The following is an 18593-nucleotide window of genomic DNA, read 5'->3' as shown; positions in this document are numbered from 1 at the left end:
TTATAAGGCAATGAAAGGATGCCCTTCATCACTAAGGAGTGAGCTGGACCTCAGGTGCACAATAAAAAAAAAACAGTGTTTTTATTCCTGCTGAACACTCACAGTGCCAGAACATGCCATCTCCCTAATATGACCGAAAGCCTACATAGGGGCAGCTCTCAGTTTAGTCTGGAACACTGTGCACCTTCTATGGAGACTTTTCTTGCTATATGAGCATCAGGGTGTAGGACAGTCAAATGCCAGCATGGGCCACCAGCACCACCATCAGAGAGACCGCCAGGCAGGATAGCAGCTGGCTGGCTCCTGGAGAACAGTGACAGCAGCTCGCTGCACACCTCTTTACCCATGGACCCACCTGTCCTACATGCCGAGCTTGCATGGTATTTGTGTTTGGTGGCACTGGGAGGTTTATTTTTGTGGTTTAGGTGCTACAGAGAGATCTATTGAGGCTGGCACTTTCCAAACTCTTCGAGAAAGACAAACGCCTAGAGGAGGTTTCATATGATAATCCACCGCTTGTACTGCTGGGGAAGTGGAATCTTGACCTCCACCCTGTTTACCACCCATCCTACCCATCTAAATATGTACAGAATTACATGAACACGTGTAACGCATTTTGACATATCCCAAATGTGGCTAATTCCCTGCCTTCTCCTTTACTGTAATTTCTTATGAAAACATTGCTTTGGACATAGCAGTTTTTAGGATGCACTCACTATTTCAAAAACAGATGCTTGAGTTGGTCAAGAAATGCCTGTACTTGCAAATAAATCCCAGCGATACGATCTTCCTCAAGAGCCACTGCTGACATAAGCAGCTACCTGCCTCTGCCATTAAGTTCAAGTTCGTTCTTCCTGTTGCTTGAGCCAACCAGTAACTTTGGTTGGGTCTCTTATCTGTCAAACTGTGGCCTGTCTCTGCCATTGCCTTACTTCCAGTCTTCATTAGTTCTTGCCTGGATCGCAGCAGGCTTCCAACTAACTGGCTTCCCTTCCTCTAGTCCTCGAAGTTCTACTTAATCTGTCCTCCTAAGGGTTAGCAGAATGATCTTCCCAGAAGGCAAATCTGATTTTGGCTTTTTCCCAAAGATAGTGCTTCACAGGGGCATTAGAAAGTCTTGGCAGAGGAGAGGCCTTAGGGACCCTGGGAGGTTTCAGCCCTCTGCGCCATTAGCCAATGGCAGAGCTCCCAAAGGGCTCTTGCTTCTGTTCTGTGTCTAACACATGCTGTCTCATTTCCCTCCAACTGGACGGTGAGGACAAAACATGGACTGTTCTTCATTTGTGAATTACTAGCACTAGCACAGTGCCTGGTACGTGGCAGGGGCTCCACAACTGTTGAAGGATGAGTGACCCTGGCTTTAGTGACCAGGTCTTTGGGGGACAGTTCAATGAGACAGTCAGGTTTTGGAAATCTAGCATAAATTTACAAGTTTCCATGGCTGAGAAGTGGGCAATAACTTGTCATAGTTGAAGGAAGCAATGGAATTGTAATCCTCCCTCCTCTGTGCACACTGCGTTCTCTTGGCACAGCAATGAGCATACTGGCACATGCTGGATGCTCCCATTAATCTCTAAGCTCTTTGAGGGCAAGGATTGAGTTTAATTATCTGATATCCCCAAGACCTAGCTCAGAGCCCAGGAAAGCTGTGGCCCAGTGGGAAGGGAGGTAGGGGTGAGTAAAGTGGGAGACAGAGATGAGTGGGATGAGAGATAGGGGCGAGTAAGGCGAGAGATAGGGGCGAGTGGGGTGGGAGGTAGGGGCGAGTGGGGCGGGAGGTAGGGGGCGAGTGGGGCGGGAGGTAGGGGGCGAGTGGGGCGGGAGTTAGCGGGGCGAGTGGGGCGGGAGGTAGGGGGCGAGTGGGGCGGGAGGTAGGGGCGAGTGGGGCGGGAGGTAGGGGGCGAGTGGGGAGGGAGGTAGGGGCGAGTGGGGCGGGAGGTAGGGGCGAGTGGGGTGGGAGGTAGGGGTGAGGGGTGGGAGGCAGGGGGTGAGCGGGGCAGAAGGGAGAGATGAGTGGGGTGGGAGGCGGGGCAGGAGGTAGGGGTGAGTTGCCAAGGAAGGTCTGTGCTCTTTGTTGGCAGTTTCTTCTCATGATTCTTTGTTTTCCGTCATTTCTGAGACCACCAACTGTCTTTAGTCCAAGATTTTTTGTGATGGTTTTCATTATGGGGAAAGGCTCATAGCAGGATAGAGTGGGAGCAGCTGCTGCTGTTCCTAACTCACTCCTGAATGCCCAGCACAGAAATTGTGTGACTTTCGGGAGTGAATAAAACCAAAGTGCCACAGGCATACAGTGGAGTGTGTGTAAATAATATAAACGAAGTAAATGGTAATTCCTAGGACACAGATTTTCCTTAATCTCTTAATGAAATCAAGTATTACATTCTGAAGGGTAAGGAGAGACTGGTTAGGAGCACAAATGGGGATACAATAGATAAAAGATGGGCCTCTCTCGGCTGCATTTTGCAGCCCAGAGAGGCTGAAAGCCTGGCTGAGCTTCAAGTCAAGAACAGCCTGGGTGTATCCAAGGGAGCTCCTGAAAGAAATGATGTCATCCTGGAAGCACTAAGCCTGGAAAGGGACAGTCACCATCTGTGTTCCTGGCTGGAAGGCTGCACAGTGTGTGTGGGGGTGGGGGGGGCAGGCGCCTGTAAAGCTTATCTTATCTCCCCATCAATATCACCAGCAGCACCTAGACTCTTACCAAGGACCACTCCCCACCAACAGGCAGGTGGCAGAGGCAACAGGTCAGAACGCGCTGGGCTGCTCCAGTGACAAGATTGACATTGGCCACCCAGCTCTTATGATCACTTCTTTGCAGAAAGGGATCATTTTGTGATTTACAGGCTGAGTAAAGCAAGGCCGAGTTGAAATCTCATCTGAGAGATTTCTCTCATCCTGGGCAGCTTGGGCCAGATATAGGGAGATTGCTGTGGCTCCTCTGTATTTTCCCAGCGCCCATTACTTACTTTTGGAACAGTGGTGCTTTCATTTCACTTTATACCACTGCTAAAAATGTCATCACCCAGAGATTACTTTAGGGCAATAAAGAATCACCCAAGAAGGAGGTTAAGGGATTGCTGCTGGTCCCTCAAACAACTGTATGAAACAGACTTCTTCCCCTTAACTCCTAAGAAATAGAGGCATCAGTCATACCAAGGGAATCGAGAGATTTCATTGAAAGGAATAAAGAAAGAAATGTGGGAAGCCAGAGCCCCTTGAAGGGAAAAACTGTCTGAGGAAGGCCACCTCAGGGCAACATAAAAGCCCTGGCAGGTATGAGAAGAGAGGAAGGGAGTAGAACAAGCTTTTCCAGGGCAGACCCCAGAGATTCCCCGTCGATACACAGCCCTTCAGCAGCACGGAATTTGACTGCAGGACCCAGAAGGCAGGCTGCCTAAGTTCACCCCGATCCTGAAGGCTGGCCCAAGGGACTTCACCACCACTTGTCACACCGTTTCTATATGGAAATTTATTTTTAGTCCCAACAACTAATTTATAAACAAGCAGTCGGAACCCAGCCCATTCCTAATTTGGAGACAAGATGCACTGTTTCCTCATTTAGGCTGAAACCACCATATCAAACCAAAATTACATGACCTCTGCCAAGTAGGACAAAGCCTTGCCCTTTTTAGGTGCTCAATAAATGTTTAATGATGACAATAATGACATGCTGTATCTAGGTACAGACAGTCCTCCAGCCCTGTGGCCTTCACATCTGGCATATGCTGTCCTTGCTATACTGTGTACTAGACCAAGCTCGTGCTGATCAGGAACCCCAGGGTCTAGAGGACAATGACTCCTCTCTCCTACCTGTTGGCTAGCTGCTGCTCGAAGTCCCCACAATGCCGCAAAAGCTCTCCACAGGTGGCTATTATCCTAAACAAAACAAAAAGCACTTCACGTTCAAGTATCTGGAATGCCAACCTTTACAGGACAAACACTGTCTTATTCATAAAAATCCTAACTATTTGCTCCTTTGGGTAGTTCTGGTTCTGGGAAAGCCGTTAAACATCTGCATTCATTAGTCATTAATGTAAAAAGAAAATGCTGGTCCCTTCCAATAACCTCCATTGTCATTGGCATCTCTGCTACGAAAGCACAATTCTATCCATGGCCCCCTCAAATAATTTTACATTTCCAAAATACTCAGCTTTGTCCTTGAGAAAAACAGGGTAGAGACATTTTATATCTAAAATTTATTATTTATTTATTTATTTTTGCAACTGAGTCTTGCTCTGTCACCCAGGCTGGAGTGCAATGGGGTGATCTTGGCTCACTGCAACCTCTGCCTCCCAGGTTCAAGCGATTCTCCTGCCTCAGCCTCCCAAGTAGCTGGGATTACAGGCGCGCGCCACCATGCCCAGCTAATTTTTGTATTTTTAGTACAGACGGGGATTCACTACGTTGGCCAGGCTGGTCTCAAACTCCCAACCTTAAGTGATCCGCCTGCCTTGGCCTCCCAAAATGCTGGGATTATAGGAGTGAGCCACCACATCCTGCCTGTATCTAAAATTAAAAAAAAAAAAAGTATTACTTAGTATTTGTTAGATGCCTGCTAGTTGCCAGACACAGAAAATGTTTTGGTACTAGACGTATCTTTCCCTGATCATATGAAAGGCAGGTGAAGATTAATCCATTTGTTTCTCAGAGATAAGCCCAAATGACCATCATATCCATATTGAATGATCCTTTAATTTTCAAGTAATTTTATGCCAAGCCTCAAACTCCCAGCTGCTGAGTCCTTCAACACCAAACTCATAATGTCAGGACAAATCCAAGAATTAAAAACATCTTAAGTCTAGTTAACTTTTAACTTTCTCTAAAAGTGCCCATCATCACCAGGGTATCTAGGCATTCCATCATAAGAAAAGTTTATGAGAAGGTAAAATATTCCACTTCCCTTACGTGCAACAGAACAAACTTGTGCATAATATTTTCCAGAATACCAAACCACCACGGGTGATAAGGGATACAGTTAGCATCTAGAATTACATTTTTTTTAATTTAATTTTATTTTAAGTTCCGGGGTACATGTGTAGGACATGCAGGTTTGTTAATAGGTAAACGTGTGTCATTGTGGTTTGCTGCACCTATCAACTCATAGAACATTAAATTTCATCAGAAAAATCCAGAACAGAGCCTGTGAGGTGAGGTAACAATCTAAAATGGTCCTGAGTGGTCCTGGATCTACCCAACAGCCTTGGGTGGGTCTGGGTCTGCTCTGGCATGGGCCACCGCATTAAGAACTACATGTGTCACGGGCAAGGGTCAGGTAAGACATAAAAGTGGGTGAAGTGCGCCAAGTGAATTGCCATTTCTCTCTTGGGAAAATATATCCAGGAGGAATGGTTTTAAGAAAAAGAAACTTCCAGATTGCTTTTTGTTTTTTTTTTTTGAGATGAGGTCTTGCTCTGTCACCCAGGCTGGAGTGCAATGGCGTAGTCTTAGCTCACTGCAACCTCCACCTCCCAGGTTCAAGCAATTCTCCTGCCTCAGCCTCCCAAGTAGCTGGCATTACAGGCACGTGCCACCATGCCCAGCTAATTTTTGTATTTTTAGTACAGACGGGGTTTCACCATGTTGGCCAGGCTGGTCTTGAACTCCTGACCTCAGATGATCCACCTGCCTCAACCTCCCAAAGTGCTGGGATTACAGGTGTGAGCCACCGTGCCCAGTCTGCTTTTCATCTGTTGTGTGGTGCTTCCCTCCTCTGCCAAGTGGTCTGAGAGCCTAATCGCATCACTATTAGCCCACTTGGGAGAGGAGAGAAGCAGCGCACAACAGGGAACCTGTGCCCAGTTTCTCAGGGACCCCTGCTGCCAGCCCCAGTGGCTATGACAATGAGGCCCAGTGTTGCCTAAGCATCTCATTTTTTAGGTGACATTAGAAATCTGGATCATGTTAAATCTAGTTTTTAAATATTGGCAACAAATCCACTTATTAAAAACTGCAATGATCAAACATGTCCATAGGTCAAATCTGGCCATAGGCCAACAGTCCATGTTCTCCAGCTGGACATGTCAAGGACCAAATCTTCTCAGGCAACTGCTGATCGAACCTCCATCAAGCCTCAGGGCCTGGGGCAAAATAGGGTGTCTACCTAGTGGCCCACAGGCCACACAGGCTATTCCAGAATCTGGCCATCAACAACCACTTGAGAGGGTCACCTCAATTCCTTTCACTGAACCTTTTTTGTTTTGAGACAAGGTTTTGCCTTGTCACCCAGGCTGGAGTGCAGCATCAGGATCTCGGCTCACTGCAACCTCTGCCTCCCAGGTTCAAGCAATTCCCCTGCCTCAGCCTCCCGAGTAGCTAGGATTACAGGCATACACCACCACACCCGGCTAATTTTTGTATTTTTAGTAGAGACGGGGTTTCACTCTGTTGGCCAGGTTGGTCTTGAACTACTGACCTCAAGTGATCTTCCCGCCTCAGCCTCCCAAAGTGCTGGGATGAAAAGCATGAGCCACCAAGCCCAGCCCTTTCACTGAACTCTTAAATGGCCCTTTCCAGGCCAAATAGCGTTGCCTAGAACCATTTAGTACCATGTACCATTGTTCTCAGATCCAGAAACAGGATCCAATCACCTGTGCATTTTCAAATACATAAGCCCTAAGTTATTTTAGGTCTATAAAAACTATAGGCTAAGGGGGTGGGGGGTAAAAAATCTCACATTAAATATAAAAAATTTAAGTCATTAAAGGAGATGAGGCATTTGTAAAGAACTTTTAAAAATATCTTAAGAGCTGGAGGGGTCCTTTTGTTGGTTGGTTTGGGTTGGATTTTATTGGTTTGTGTTTAGAGTCTGGAGTATTTGCTTTTTAAAAAGGCAGCGAAAGAAAAAAAATGAACCCCTTCCAAACACATTTGTCATTTTTATATACTATATCATGCATGTTTATGCTGACTACATTAGGAATAAGCTTGAATTATGACCCCCGGTTTACCTAATGGAGTTCTGAAAAGCCGTCCAATCTTCCTGGAAGAGGGAGTTGGGAGGAATGTGGTCCAGTTTGCACTTCTTTCGTATGGACTGGAGAGTGCTGGTGAAATCAGACACATACCTGCCGGGAAAGGGAAGAAAATGGTAGGGAGGTCGCCACTGATTCTCCAACTCTAAAGAGACCTGGAATTCTACAGCTCTGGACAAACTGCTAATGGCCTTGAGAGCATCTTTACAGGCTCCCACTGAGGAGTGAAACTGTTTGTAAACCTCGGAACACAAAAAGGTCTTCTCTATGTGGCAAGACTGTCTTCACCACCTGGTTGAGCAGTTTCTGAAAGAGATGCCCAAGAGGAGAAGGAAGGAATAATCGTGAAGTTGACTCCAGGGAGCAACCAGGTGAGAGATGATGCTGATAAATACCCCCTCGTCCAGATAAGTACATTTCTGTGAAAGCAGGTTTGAAGAACTGTTTAAACATCACAGTCCCACAGTAATAACTGACTGTGACCTGGGATAATGTAAGGAAGGTCATGACATCCAGGGTACCTCTGCATCATTCTCATCCTCTAAATTTAGATTAAATACCGGTGGCACAGGGATTAAGGTTTCACTGCTGGCAAGGGTCTGACTTTAATGGGACAGAAGCATGAAAGTGGGTTCAAAGCCAGGAGATCCTCCCTCACAGGCTGCACTGTTTGCTCTCACTGTACACACATACTTTTCCCTCATAGCATCTAAAACACTGTAATTAAACAGCTCGTTGAGACAAGGCGCAGTGGCTCACACCTGTAATCCCAGCACCTTGGGAGGCTGAGGAGGGAGGATCACTTGAGCTCAAGGAGTTCGAGACCTGCCTGGGCAACACAGTGAGATCCCATCTCTAAAAAAAACAAAAAAATTAGGCAGGTGTGGTAGCTCATGCCTGTAATCACAGCACTTTGGGAGACCGAGGTGGGAGGACAACTTGTGCCTAGGAGTTCAAGACCACACTGGGTGACATGGCAAAACTTTGTCTCCACAAAGAATACAAGAATCAGCCAGGCGTGGTGGTGCATGCCTGTAGTCCCAGCTACTCGGGCGACTGAGGTGGAAGGATGGCTTGAGCTTAGGAGGTCAAGGCTGCAGTCGGCCATGAGCACGCCACTGCACTCCAGCCTGGGTGGCAGAGCAAGACCCTGTCTCCAGATAAAGAAATAGCCTGTATGATGCTTATTGCTGCTGCTAGACTTTAAGCTCTGGGAGAACAGGTCTGTGCCTCATACTTATATCCCCAGGAACTAGCACAGAGCTGGACATAAAGGAGGGAGTCATGTCCTCTGAAAGCTATGAAACCTATGACATTTGCATGCATCACAAGAGGCCTTGCCACTTGCCCCTCCCAAAACGAAGCTCTAAATGAGGAAAGTGAAATGTGAGGACCCAGGGCACAGCCCCGAAAGGTCAGTCCATGCAGTGGAGACACAGGCCACTCAACGAACCAAGTGGAAGAAACGGCTTCAGCCCACTCCACTGACTGCAAATGATCCTGCTGCTCCCTTTACAGAGACCTCGATGCTTTCAGGTGGAAAGCCGCAAAACCCAGAGTACCACTGACAACACCTTCCCCTTGCACCAAGACAGGTGACAGCTTTCTAGGGTTATAAGTCCCAGGAGGGAGAGGGGCTGGCCTCAAGCACAAACTGACAGGGAAATGTTAAGGAACATGATTGTGCTTTAGCCATGGGAGGTTAAACAACTGTGTCACCACCTCTGCACTATGGTAAATATCCATGTGCTCTGCAGAAAGAGCAGGTACACACTGCGGGAGAAGGAGTTTTGTTTAGCCACTATTCTCAGGTATGGCTATAAGCAAATGCTTTCTCTATTTCATTAGCTGTCAATCCGGAATTCTAAATGGGTTTGTCATGAAATCTCAGAGGAAAGCGTAGCTTTCATCACATCCTTTTTGTTCTCAAACCCTCCAGCTGTTTCTCACGATACACATTTCCAATTGTCAACCATGTCACAGTCACTGTGTTAGGGGCTTCAATGATATGCTTTTGGTTAATATTCACAACCTCTTTGGAAAGGAGATATTGTCATCATCAGTTTACTCACAGAGGAACACTACCGTCTCTAAGGTCCCCACTAGTAAGTGTCCAGAGCTCCTGTGCCCATTACAGTCTTAATACCCCTCCTTCTCGAACCACCAGTTGGCCACTATACTCTATGCTTCATCCTAGTTCGAGTTAGGCCAACCTGCACCTGCCTTTCCTGCGTGCCCTGTCCTCCTTGCCCCTGCCTCCCTTAATGCCCTTCCCCAAACCCTCCTCACTACTGAACAATGTGCCATTTGAACCCTGCTCAAGTTAGCTTCGATCTGATTTCCCTGATTTTATAAGCATCAGCTATTTTGGTGACTTCAAAATCTTCCCTTTTAGAGAAGATGGCCTGGGTTTTCCAGATATACTTTTGTACAGTTTGAATGCTTAATATGGAAATGTATTATTTTTATTTTTTTTATTTTTTATTTTTTGAGACAGAGTTTTGTTCTTGCTGCACAAGCTGGAGTGCAATGGCACAGTCTTGGCTCACTGCAAGCTCTGCCTCTTGGATTCAGCGATTTTTATGTCTCAGTCTCCCGAGCAGCTGGGATTACAGGCATCCACCACCATGCCTAGCTGATTTTTGCATTTTTAGTAGAGATGAGTTTCGCCACGTTGACCAGGCTGGTTTCAAACTCCTGACCTCAAGTGATCCACCCGCCTCAGCCTCCCAAAGTGCTGAGATTACAAGCGTGAGTCACCACACCCAGCCTGATGTTTCTTTTTCTGTAGGAACACATCCAGGCTCATCTGGCCACAAGAGATGATGTGTTCCTATAGAAATGCCTATGTGGAACTGCCCTTGGAGGTGCTGGATGCCCGATGGCAATGCCAGGGAGCTCTGGGTCCAAGGAGCCTCCACAGTTCTCAGAGGCATGCTCAGTATTTCTGGATCAATCAGAGACAAGGCTTCGCCATGTTGGCCAAGCTGGTCTCGAACTCCTGAGCTTACGCAATCCACCTGTTTTGGCCTCCCAAAGTACTGGGATTACAGGCATGATTCACCGCACCAGGCCAAAGATCCCTTTTCTTGCTCAAATAAACTTTGTTAAATTTAACTTGTCTAAGGTTTCTTTTTTTTTTCTTAACATACTTTAACTGCTGCACAAGTTTCCCTCATATGAATATGTCACATCTTATGTAACCTTCCCTAATGGGTAGACATTTACGTTGTTTCAAATGCTCTACGATTACAAACCATGCCACTATGAATATCCTTAACAACATCCTCTTGGGTTTAGGTGCAAATTTTCCCAGGGTTCAGAGAACAAATACAGAACACGTGCATTTTTATCTGGGACAGACACTGCTCCAATGTGGCCCATCTGGTCCCTAGTTCCCCAGCCTTACTTGGCAAAGAGGGATTTCAGGGCTGACAGCAGGCCGCAGGTCCCCAGGCCATTGGTGAATCTGATGCATCTGTCAACGGCTGCAGACGCCAGACCAAACAGCTTGTTCACGGAGTGGCTCAGCTCCTGCACACAGTCAATCACTTCCCCATGCTCCTGGTCAGCAAATACAGATAAACAAAGCTGCATCAGGCTTTAGAACAGACAATGTTGAGATAGGGGAAGACCTCCACGCCCTCTCATCTGTAGTAAAATCACTTAATAACGAAGTCAGAAATATAGTCCCAACCTTTGAACGCTTCTCTAGAGCCTGAATCAAGGGAGAACAGTCTAAGTCATCAGTGGGATCATGGAAATTCACTCCTGGCAGAAGAGCATGATCGAATGTCTGTCTACTTGATCCTAATGTTTTTCATTGCTTTCCTCTTTTTCTGTGATTATTAAGATGGCATCTCTCCCTCTGGCTCTCGAGCTAGGATTCAAATTCTCCTTATCAGACGCTCCAAAGAATGTAGCAAAAGGGGGCTAGGTGCAGTGGCTCAAGCCTGTAATCCCAGTACTTTGGATGGCAGACGTGGGCAGATTGCTCGAGCCCAGGAGTTTGAGACTAGCCTGGGCAACATGGCGAAACCCCATCTCTACAAAAAATTAGCCTGGCGTGGTGACGTGCACCTGTAGTCCCAGCTACTGGGAAGCTGAGGTGGGAGGATCGCTTGAGCCTGGGAGATCAAGGTGGAAGTGAGCTGTGACTATGCCACTGCACTCCAACCTGGGCACCACTGGACTCCAACCTGGATGACAGAGCAAGACCCTCTCAAAAAAATAAAAAATAAAAATAAAAAAAAATAAGGCAAAAGGAAAATGCTTCCTTCCTTCAGGGGCAAGTATGGCACTGAAGTGCAATAGACTTTCTAGGTATATCCCTAGAAAACAAGAAAATGGTAAGAGGCAGTAGATTTGAACTACTATAAGATCAATTCTGAAGTATCAATGCACCTCATGCTAGACAACCTTATGACTTGAAAACAAAATAATATTTGAAATGGAAATGGCCTCAGTTCCACCCCTGGTGCCCATATGGTGAACCTGCCCCTGCAGCATTGCCCATGAGTGCTAAGATCCTGTGCCCATTTGCATGTCTTCCTTAAACAAAAGACCGCCTTAGTAGGAAATTACTAAACAAGAGAGATTATCAACTTATCACCAAAAGATTTAAGCCTCTCATTTTGTTAAACCTTCATTGGGGATTTTAAATAGAAAACTAGGGCCCAGCAGCATGGCACATGCCTATAATTCCAGTACTTTGGAAGCCCCAGGTGGGTGGGTTGCTTGAGCCCAGGAGTTTGAGACCAGCCTGGGCAACATGGCAAAACTGTCTCTACAAAAAATACACAAAAATGAGCCAGGCGTGGTGGTGCGTGCCTGGAGTCCCAGCTACTCAGGAGGCTGAGGCAGGAGGATCACTTGAGCCCAAGAGATCTGGGCTGCAGTGAGCTGTAATTGCACCACTACACTCCAGCCTGGGCGACAGATGGAGACCCTGTCTCAATACATCGATCAATAGAAAATTGGTAGCAAATATACGGTCTCATTTTACATTGGGATTACAAGAGCCCACAAGTGCTTAAAGGCCATATTTCAGCACCCCGGATCCCAACCCCCAGCCCTCTCCCAGACGTGGCCAAGAGCCTAGCTAACAGAATGCTTCCTCAGTGGCCCCAGGACGCACTGCGACTTTACCAAAGGCACGGCACTCATCTGGATGAGGAGGTTGCTCTCTTCCATGTCGCCATACTTCAGCTGGTAGGGTTTGTATGGATCATACACAGCATCCACCAGCTCCGTGACTTTTACCAGATTGTGTTCATCTTTAGGGAATCAGAAATGTAAAACGATAATGAACAAAGAATCTGAAATTAACTGTGGGAAAGCAACAATCAAGAGGCGCTCTACTAGAACTTTCCCCATTTGATCTCCGGAGGGGACTACATTTTGTTAAGCAGCTTTTGTCATTCATGGAAGCTTCTCCTACAATCAGTTCAGCAAATATCTGGATAAATTTGGGCTTTGCACATTGTTTGCCTAAAGCACTATTAAAGACACCAGCCCCCTGAATCCCATGACCCATCACGGATAAGAATCCCTTCAAAAGATAACCCTCATTGGCCGGGCGCGGTGGCTCACGCCTGTAATCTCAACACTTTGGGAGGCAGAGGCGGGCGGATCAACTGAGGTCAGAAGTTCGAGACCAGCTTGACCAACATGGAGAAACCGAAACCCTGTCTCTACTAAAAATACAAAATTATCTGGGCACGGTGGCACATGCCTGTAATCCCAGCTACTCGGGAGGCTGAGGCAGGAGAATCACTTGAACCCAGGAGGCGAAGGTTGTGGTAAGCTGAGATTGCACCATTGCACCCCAGCCTGGGGAACAAGAGTGAGACTCCATTTTAAAAAAAAAAAAAAAAGATAACCCTCATCAAGGTCAGGTTCAAGAATTGCCACAGAGGCCGGGCGCGGTGGCTCACACTTGTAATCCCAGCACTTTGGGAAGCTGAGGCGGGCAGATCACCTGAGGTCAGGAGTTTGAGACCAGCCTACCCATTATGGTGAAACCCCTTCTCTACTAAAAATACAAAAATTAGCCAGGCGTAGTGGCAGGCACCTGTAATTCCTGCTACTCGGGAGGCTGAGGCAGGAGAATCGCTTGAACCCAGGAGGCGGATGTTGTAATGACCCAAGATCATGCCACTGCACTCCAGCCTGGGCGACAGAGTAAGACTCCCTCTCAAAAAAAAAAAACAAAAAAAAAAAGAACTGCCACAGAGAAAAGGTAATACAGAAAGAACAATTCCCATGCCACATGTTCCTAGGACTTCATAGAAACAGGATACCCCCACTGGCAGGGCGTGGTGGCTCACACGTGTAATCCCAGCGCTTTGGGAGGCCGAAGTGAGCGGATTACTTGAGGTCAGGAGTTTGAGACCAGCCCTGGCCAATATTATGAAACCCCGTCTCTACTAAAAATACAAAAAAAATGTAGCTGGGCATGGTAGCACACACCTGTGGTCCCAGCTACCTGGGAGGCTGAGGCAAGAGAATTGCTTGAACCCAGGAAGCAGAGATTACACTACTGCACTCCAGCCTGGGTGACAGAGTGAGACTCCGTCTCAAAACAAAAACAAAAAACAAAAGGATACCCCATAGCCCAGGCATTCCAAAAATCCCTACATTCAACCACATAAAAATGTAAAACACGCTGTATCAAAATGTAAATGTGCATATTTTACAACACAGTAATTCAATTCCTGAAAATCATCTCAAAGAAATCAACAAATACACAGAGATAGAAGGATGTTCATGGAAACATGGCTCAGAATCAGAAAGCTTTGGACACAGTCTCAACAGAGGATTAGTAAATGTAATAGCCCCACTTACTGGTATCCTCACATCCTTCTGGTCCCCTCCTTTAGCTAGTTTTATTATTACTTCTACAGCCTCATCCTCCTTCCCTCTTCCTCTAGCTCTCAGCCTTCTCTCAGTTCCTAAAAGCTTCCTTCTGTTCATATGCTGATCCTCTGTCTGGAATGACCGGCTTCGTCCCTTCCCCTCTTCATCTAGTTAACTCCTACTTCTCCTTCAATACTCACTCAGCTAAAGGCTGCTGCTCTCGATTTCTGGCACCAATTTTACAAGGTTTTGTAGAGATGAGGTAAAGTAATGTGGGTCTAACGTGGTAATAATCAAATCTGCACATGTCCCGTTACTTCTTTTTTCTTTTTCTTTTCTTTTTTCTTCGAGGCAGGATCTCACTCAGTTCCCCAGACTAAGGTGCAGTGGTCCAACCATAGGTCACCACTGCCTTGGCCTCCCAGGCTCAAGAGATCTCCCCACCCCAGCCTCCTGAGTAGCTAGTACTACAGGTGTGTGCCACTACACCTGGCTAATTTTTTCTTTGTTTTTGTAGAGATGGGGTCTCACTATGTTGCCAGGGCTGATCTTGAACTCCTGGACTCAAATGATTCCCCCACCTTGGCCTCCCAAAGTGCTGAGATTACAGGTGCCAGCCCCCATGCCTGGCCCAAAATGCTGTTTCTGAATGGTGGGTTGAGAATGATTTCTTTTTCCTTTCTTGTTTTTTTCCTAGATTTTTCTATAAAGTCAACCTAAATTTTTTAAAATTTACTTTATATTGCATATCTTTTATATTTTGAATTGTATTAGGTACATGTATTAACTATTAAAATAATAGAAAAATGTTGAAGGTAAAATTAAAAGTTAGGCAATATATTTACAACATATTTGATAAACAATGGTAAAAATTCCTCACTATATAAGGATCTTTCAGGAATATGCACCAAATTTGTAACCACGGTTAAAGTGGGATTATAGGAGAGTTATTTTGTGTCACAGATTTCTGTATCATTAATTCTTATAATACATACTTTTGTTGCTTTTTATAATATATTTAATAATATATTATTTTAAATAAATTGCTCTTACAAATTAACCAGAAATAGGTTAAACTCCCAAACAGAATAACAGGCTAAAGAATAAGCAATTCAAAAAAGAAAAGATACTTTTTATAATGTAACTTTCAAACTTGCTAATAACCAAAGTGAAAAACTAAAATGATACATCAGTAATTGTCTAAGAACCTGGCAATGACAGGAGAAAAAAAGAATCTAGTGCTGTTGAGGGGATGGGAACACAGCACCTTCGTTCACTACTGATTACAAAAACAGGTCTAAAGAACAAAACTTGTCAGGAGGCTGAGGCAGGAGAATGGCACGAACCCAGGAGGTGGAGGCTGCAGTGAGCCAAAATCACGCCACTGCACTCCCACCTGGGCAACAGAGCAAGAGTCCATTTCAAAAAAAAAAAAGAACAAAATGTGACAAGTATCTTCAAATTTTTCATTTCTGAGCAACTGCAAATTTAAACTTATCCTGAGGAATAATCGGAGCTAGGCTCAAAAACTAATGTATAAAACAGTTCATTATAGTTTTATATATCATAGTGATTAAAAATTGTAGTAAATTGGCCGGGTGTGGTAGCTCACACCTGTAATCCCAGCACTTTGAGAGGCCAAGGCAGGAGAATCACTTGAGCCTAGGAGCTTGAGATCAGCCTGAGCCAAATAGGAAGACCCTGTCTCTACAAAAAATTTTTAAAAATGAGTCAGCCTTGGTGGCATATGCCTGTGGTCTCAACTGAGGAGGCTGAGTTCAGAGAATCACTTGAGCCCAGAAGGTTCAAGGCTACAGTGAGCTGTGATAGTGTCACTGCACTCTAACCTGGGCAACAGAGCAAGACCCTGTCTCAAAAAAACAAAAAAAAATAAAGACAACAAAACTATGTCTTAGGAAAACATTTAATGACATAAGAAAATTTTGAGCATTTCAAAAAATGAAAATTTAAGACTGTCTACAACCAATATTTTAAGATATTTTGTATCTATTATATAACATATATTATATGTAAATACATAAAAGTATATATTTAATATATATTATGTATTTATTACATAATATTTATATGGTAGATATTAAGTATTTATATTAATATTTGTGAACAATGTATATTTATATTTGTATTACTGGAAGAAAATAATGTTCTTGGTGGCTCTGACTGATGAGTTTATGGATTGTTCTTATTCTCTTTTTATTTTTATTTTTGTGTGTGTTTCCAGAGAATTTTAAAGTTAAAAGAAAAACTAAAACTCCTTTGGAAAACCTCAGGAAGAATCATTAGTAATCTAGGTCAGCTGCGGTGGCTCACACCTGTAATCTCAGCACTTTGGGAGGCCAAGATGGGCGGATCGCTGGAGGTAAGGAGTTTGAGACCAGCCTGGCCAACATGGTAAAATCTCGTCTCTACTAAAAATACAAAAAAAATAGCCAGGTGTGGTAGTGTGTGCCTGTAATCCCAGCTACTCAGAAGGCTGGGGAAGGAGAATTGCTTGAACCTGGGAGGCGGAGGTTGCAGTGAGCCAAGATCGCGCCACTGTACTCCAGCCTGGGCAACAAAGCAAGTCTCTGTCTCAAAAAAGAAAAAAAAAAAAAAGAAATCTAAAGTCCCAGCCGGGCACGGTGGCTCACACCTGCTGTAATCCCAGCACTTTAGGAGGCTGAGGCGGGTCGATCACCTGAGGTCACGAGTTTGAGACCAGCCTGGCCAACATGGCGAAACCCCATCTCTACTAAAAAATACAAAAATTAGCCTGGTGTGGTGGCACACACCTGTAGTCCCAACTACTCAGGAGGCTGAGGCAGGAGAATTGCTTGAACCCAGGAAGTGGAGGTTACAGTGAGCCAAGATCACACCGCTGCACTCCAGCCTAGGCGAGAGTGAGACTCGTCCCATGGCTGACTAGCAAAGCACTTCCAAATCTGTCTCAAGGGTGGTTCTCTTCCCCACTACGTCCATCCCCAGGGGAAGGATGTGGCCGTTCTTGCTCCATCTTCGTCCCACTGTGCTGCGGCAACTCGCCTTAGCCCAGCTCTCTCAACTCTCCTTAGCCACTTCCACAAAGGCATCACGGTCCCTTGGAAGCTTCCCCATCCACTGGGCCTTTCCCACAACTAAGGCCTGACCTGTGAGCATGCCAAAAACACCGATGAGTCATCAGGAATCCGAACAGTAAACACTCCTTGGAACGTACGAGGCAATTATACACAAATGTAATTAAAGAGAATAACTATTAAATAAACCAAGTCAGTGACACACAGCCGCCGAACAGCAGAACAAGGCCTTCCTGAAGCGATTTCCTGATTTGACAGCAACATGCGTCACAGGGTCTGCGTTCTTTAAAAATTTATGAAGCTTTTAACATAGACGGGAAAGAGCTTGGAGAGCATCACACACCAGGCACTGTTTACCCAAACGGGAGTAAGGGGTGCTCTGCTCTCAGCTGGCCACCAGGGAAAGCCCATTTTCTCTACAACCACCTGTAGTCCTAACACAGCTCCCCCGCCCTGGGACACTTGCTGTTGCTCCTTCAAAAAGCCCCTGTAGGCTGGGCGCAGTGGTTCATGCCTGTAATCCCAGCACTTTGGGAGGCCGAGGCAGGCAGACCACCTGAGGTCAGGAGTTTGAGACCAGCCTCAACATGGAGAAACCCAATCTCTACTAAAAATACAAAATTAGCCAGGCGTGGTGCTGCATGCCTGTAATTCCAGCTACTTGGGAGGCTGAGGCAGGAGAATTGCTTGAACCTAGGAGGTGGAGGTTGCGGTGAGCTGAGATCACACCATTGCACTCCAGCCTGGGCAACAAGAGCAAAACTCCATCGCAAAAAAAAAAAAAAACAAGCCCCTGTAGCCTATTTGTTCTCTAAAACTGACTTTTGAGGTTGAACTATCTGAGGCTTCATGATGACTTCAAAGGATAAGCACACTTGCCTCCTGGTGTAATCTGCCAACTCTTTGCCTTATATAACATCTACCTGCCTCACTGTGATGCCTCTTTTACATCCCAAGCCCCGCAGAGGTGTCCATCACTTCCCTGGAGCACGTAAGGCACCCAGGCAGCACTGGAGCCAGGCAAAGATATTAAACAACTATTTCCTTGATGGCAACGTTTTTTCATGGAAAAGCCCTCCACATCTGCTGAGAAGGAAAACACCAATCCCTTCCATTTCTGTAAAATCAGTCATCTGAAAAGGCAAACAAATCCAGGCCCCAGAAGCTTCAGAAAGAGCGAGTAAAGACAAGCTGGAGAACTGGCAGGAAGGAATGTTTACGTAGGTGGGGGAGCAGTGCCATCTCCAAGCCCTTGGCGAAGTGGGCGGTGGTGTCGTAGAACTCTAGCAGCCTGGTGAGCTCCTGCTCGGGCCCTGCCCTCTCCACGCCGTTGCTGAGGCAGGAGGGCAGCGAGGGCATGAGGGCCCCCAGGGTCTGAATCAGCAGCACCATTACCACCTCGTGGGGCTTCTGGAAAACCTGCAGTGAGAGAGAGGTGTACCTGCCTTAGCACATGGAGCCAAATAGGAGCCCACCTTTTTTAAAAAACTTTTTTGAGATGCCAGGCACGGTGGCTTATGCCTGTAATCCCAGCACCTTGGGAGGCCGAGGCAGGTGGATCACTTGAAGCCAGGAGTTCAAGACCAGCTTGGCCAACATGGCGAGACCCTGTCTCTACTAAAAATACAAAAATTAGCTGGGTGTGATGGCGCATGCCTGTAATCCCACCTATTCGGGAAGCAGAGGC

The 18593-nt window shown here is 46.0% G+C and overlaps 1 protein-coding gene across 4 annotated transcripts in view; it reads right to left on the bottom strand.

Annotated features, from left to right (window-relative positions):
* The window catches only part of COG7 (component of oligomeric golgi complex 7), a 65839-nt gene that overhangs the window by 18207 nt on the left and 29039 nt on the right, over positions 1-18593 (bottom strand). For 3 of the 4 annotated variants that reach the window (XM_030799772.1, XM_030799778.1, XM_030799781.1), the window contains exons 7-11: positions 18127-18325; positions 12123-12250; positions 10384-10538; positions 6951-7067; positions 3814-3879 (exon numbers count right to left, since the gene is read on the bottom strand). In XM_030799772.1, the coding sequence (XP_030655632.1) occupies positions 3814-3879; positions 6951-7067; positions 10384-10538; positions 12123-12250; positions 18127-18325 (665 nt within the window). The remainder of the gene's footprint in view (positions 1-3813; positions 3880-6950; positions 7068-10383; positions 10539-12122; positions 12251-18126; positions 18326-18593) is intronic. The other variant, XM_030799776.1, reaches the window with a different exon arrangement.

The sequence above is a fragment of the Nomascus leucogenys genome, chromosome 2 (genome assembly GCF_006542625.1).
Source record: "Nomascus leucogenys isolate Asia chromosome 2, Asia_NLE_v1, whole genome shotgun sequence".
Taxonomy (NCBI): Eukaryota; Metazoa; Chordata; class Mammalia; order Primates; family Hylobatidae; genus Nomascus; species Nomascus leucogenys.
The sequence above is the reverse complement of the archived record's forward strand: the minus strand, read 5'-3'. Positions and strand labels throughout refer to the sequence as shown.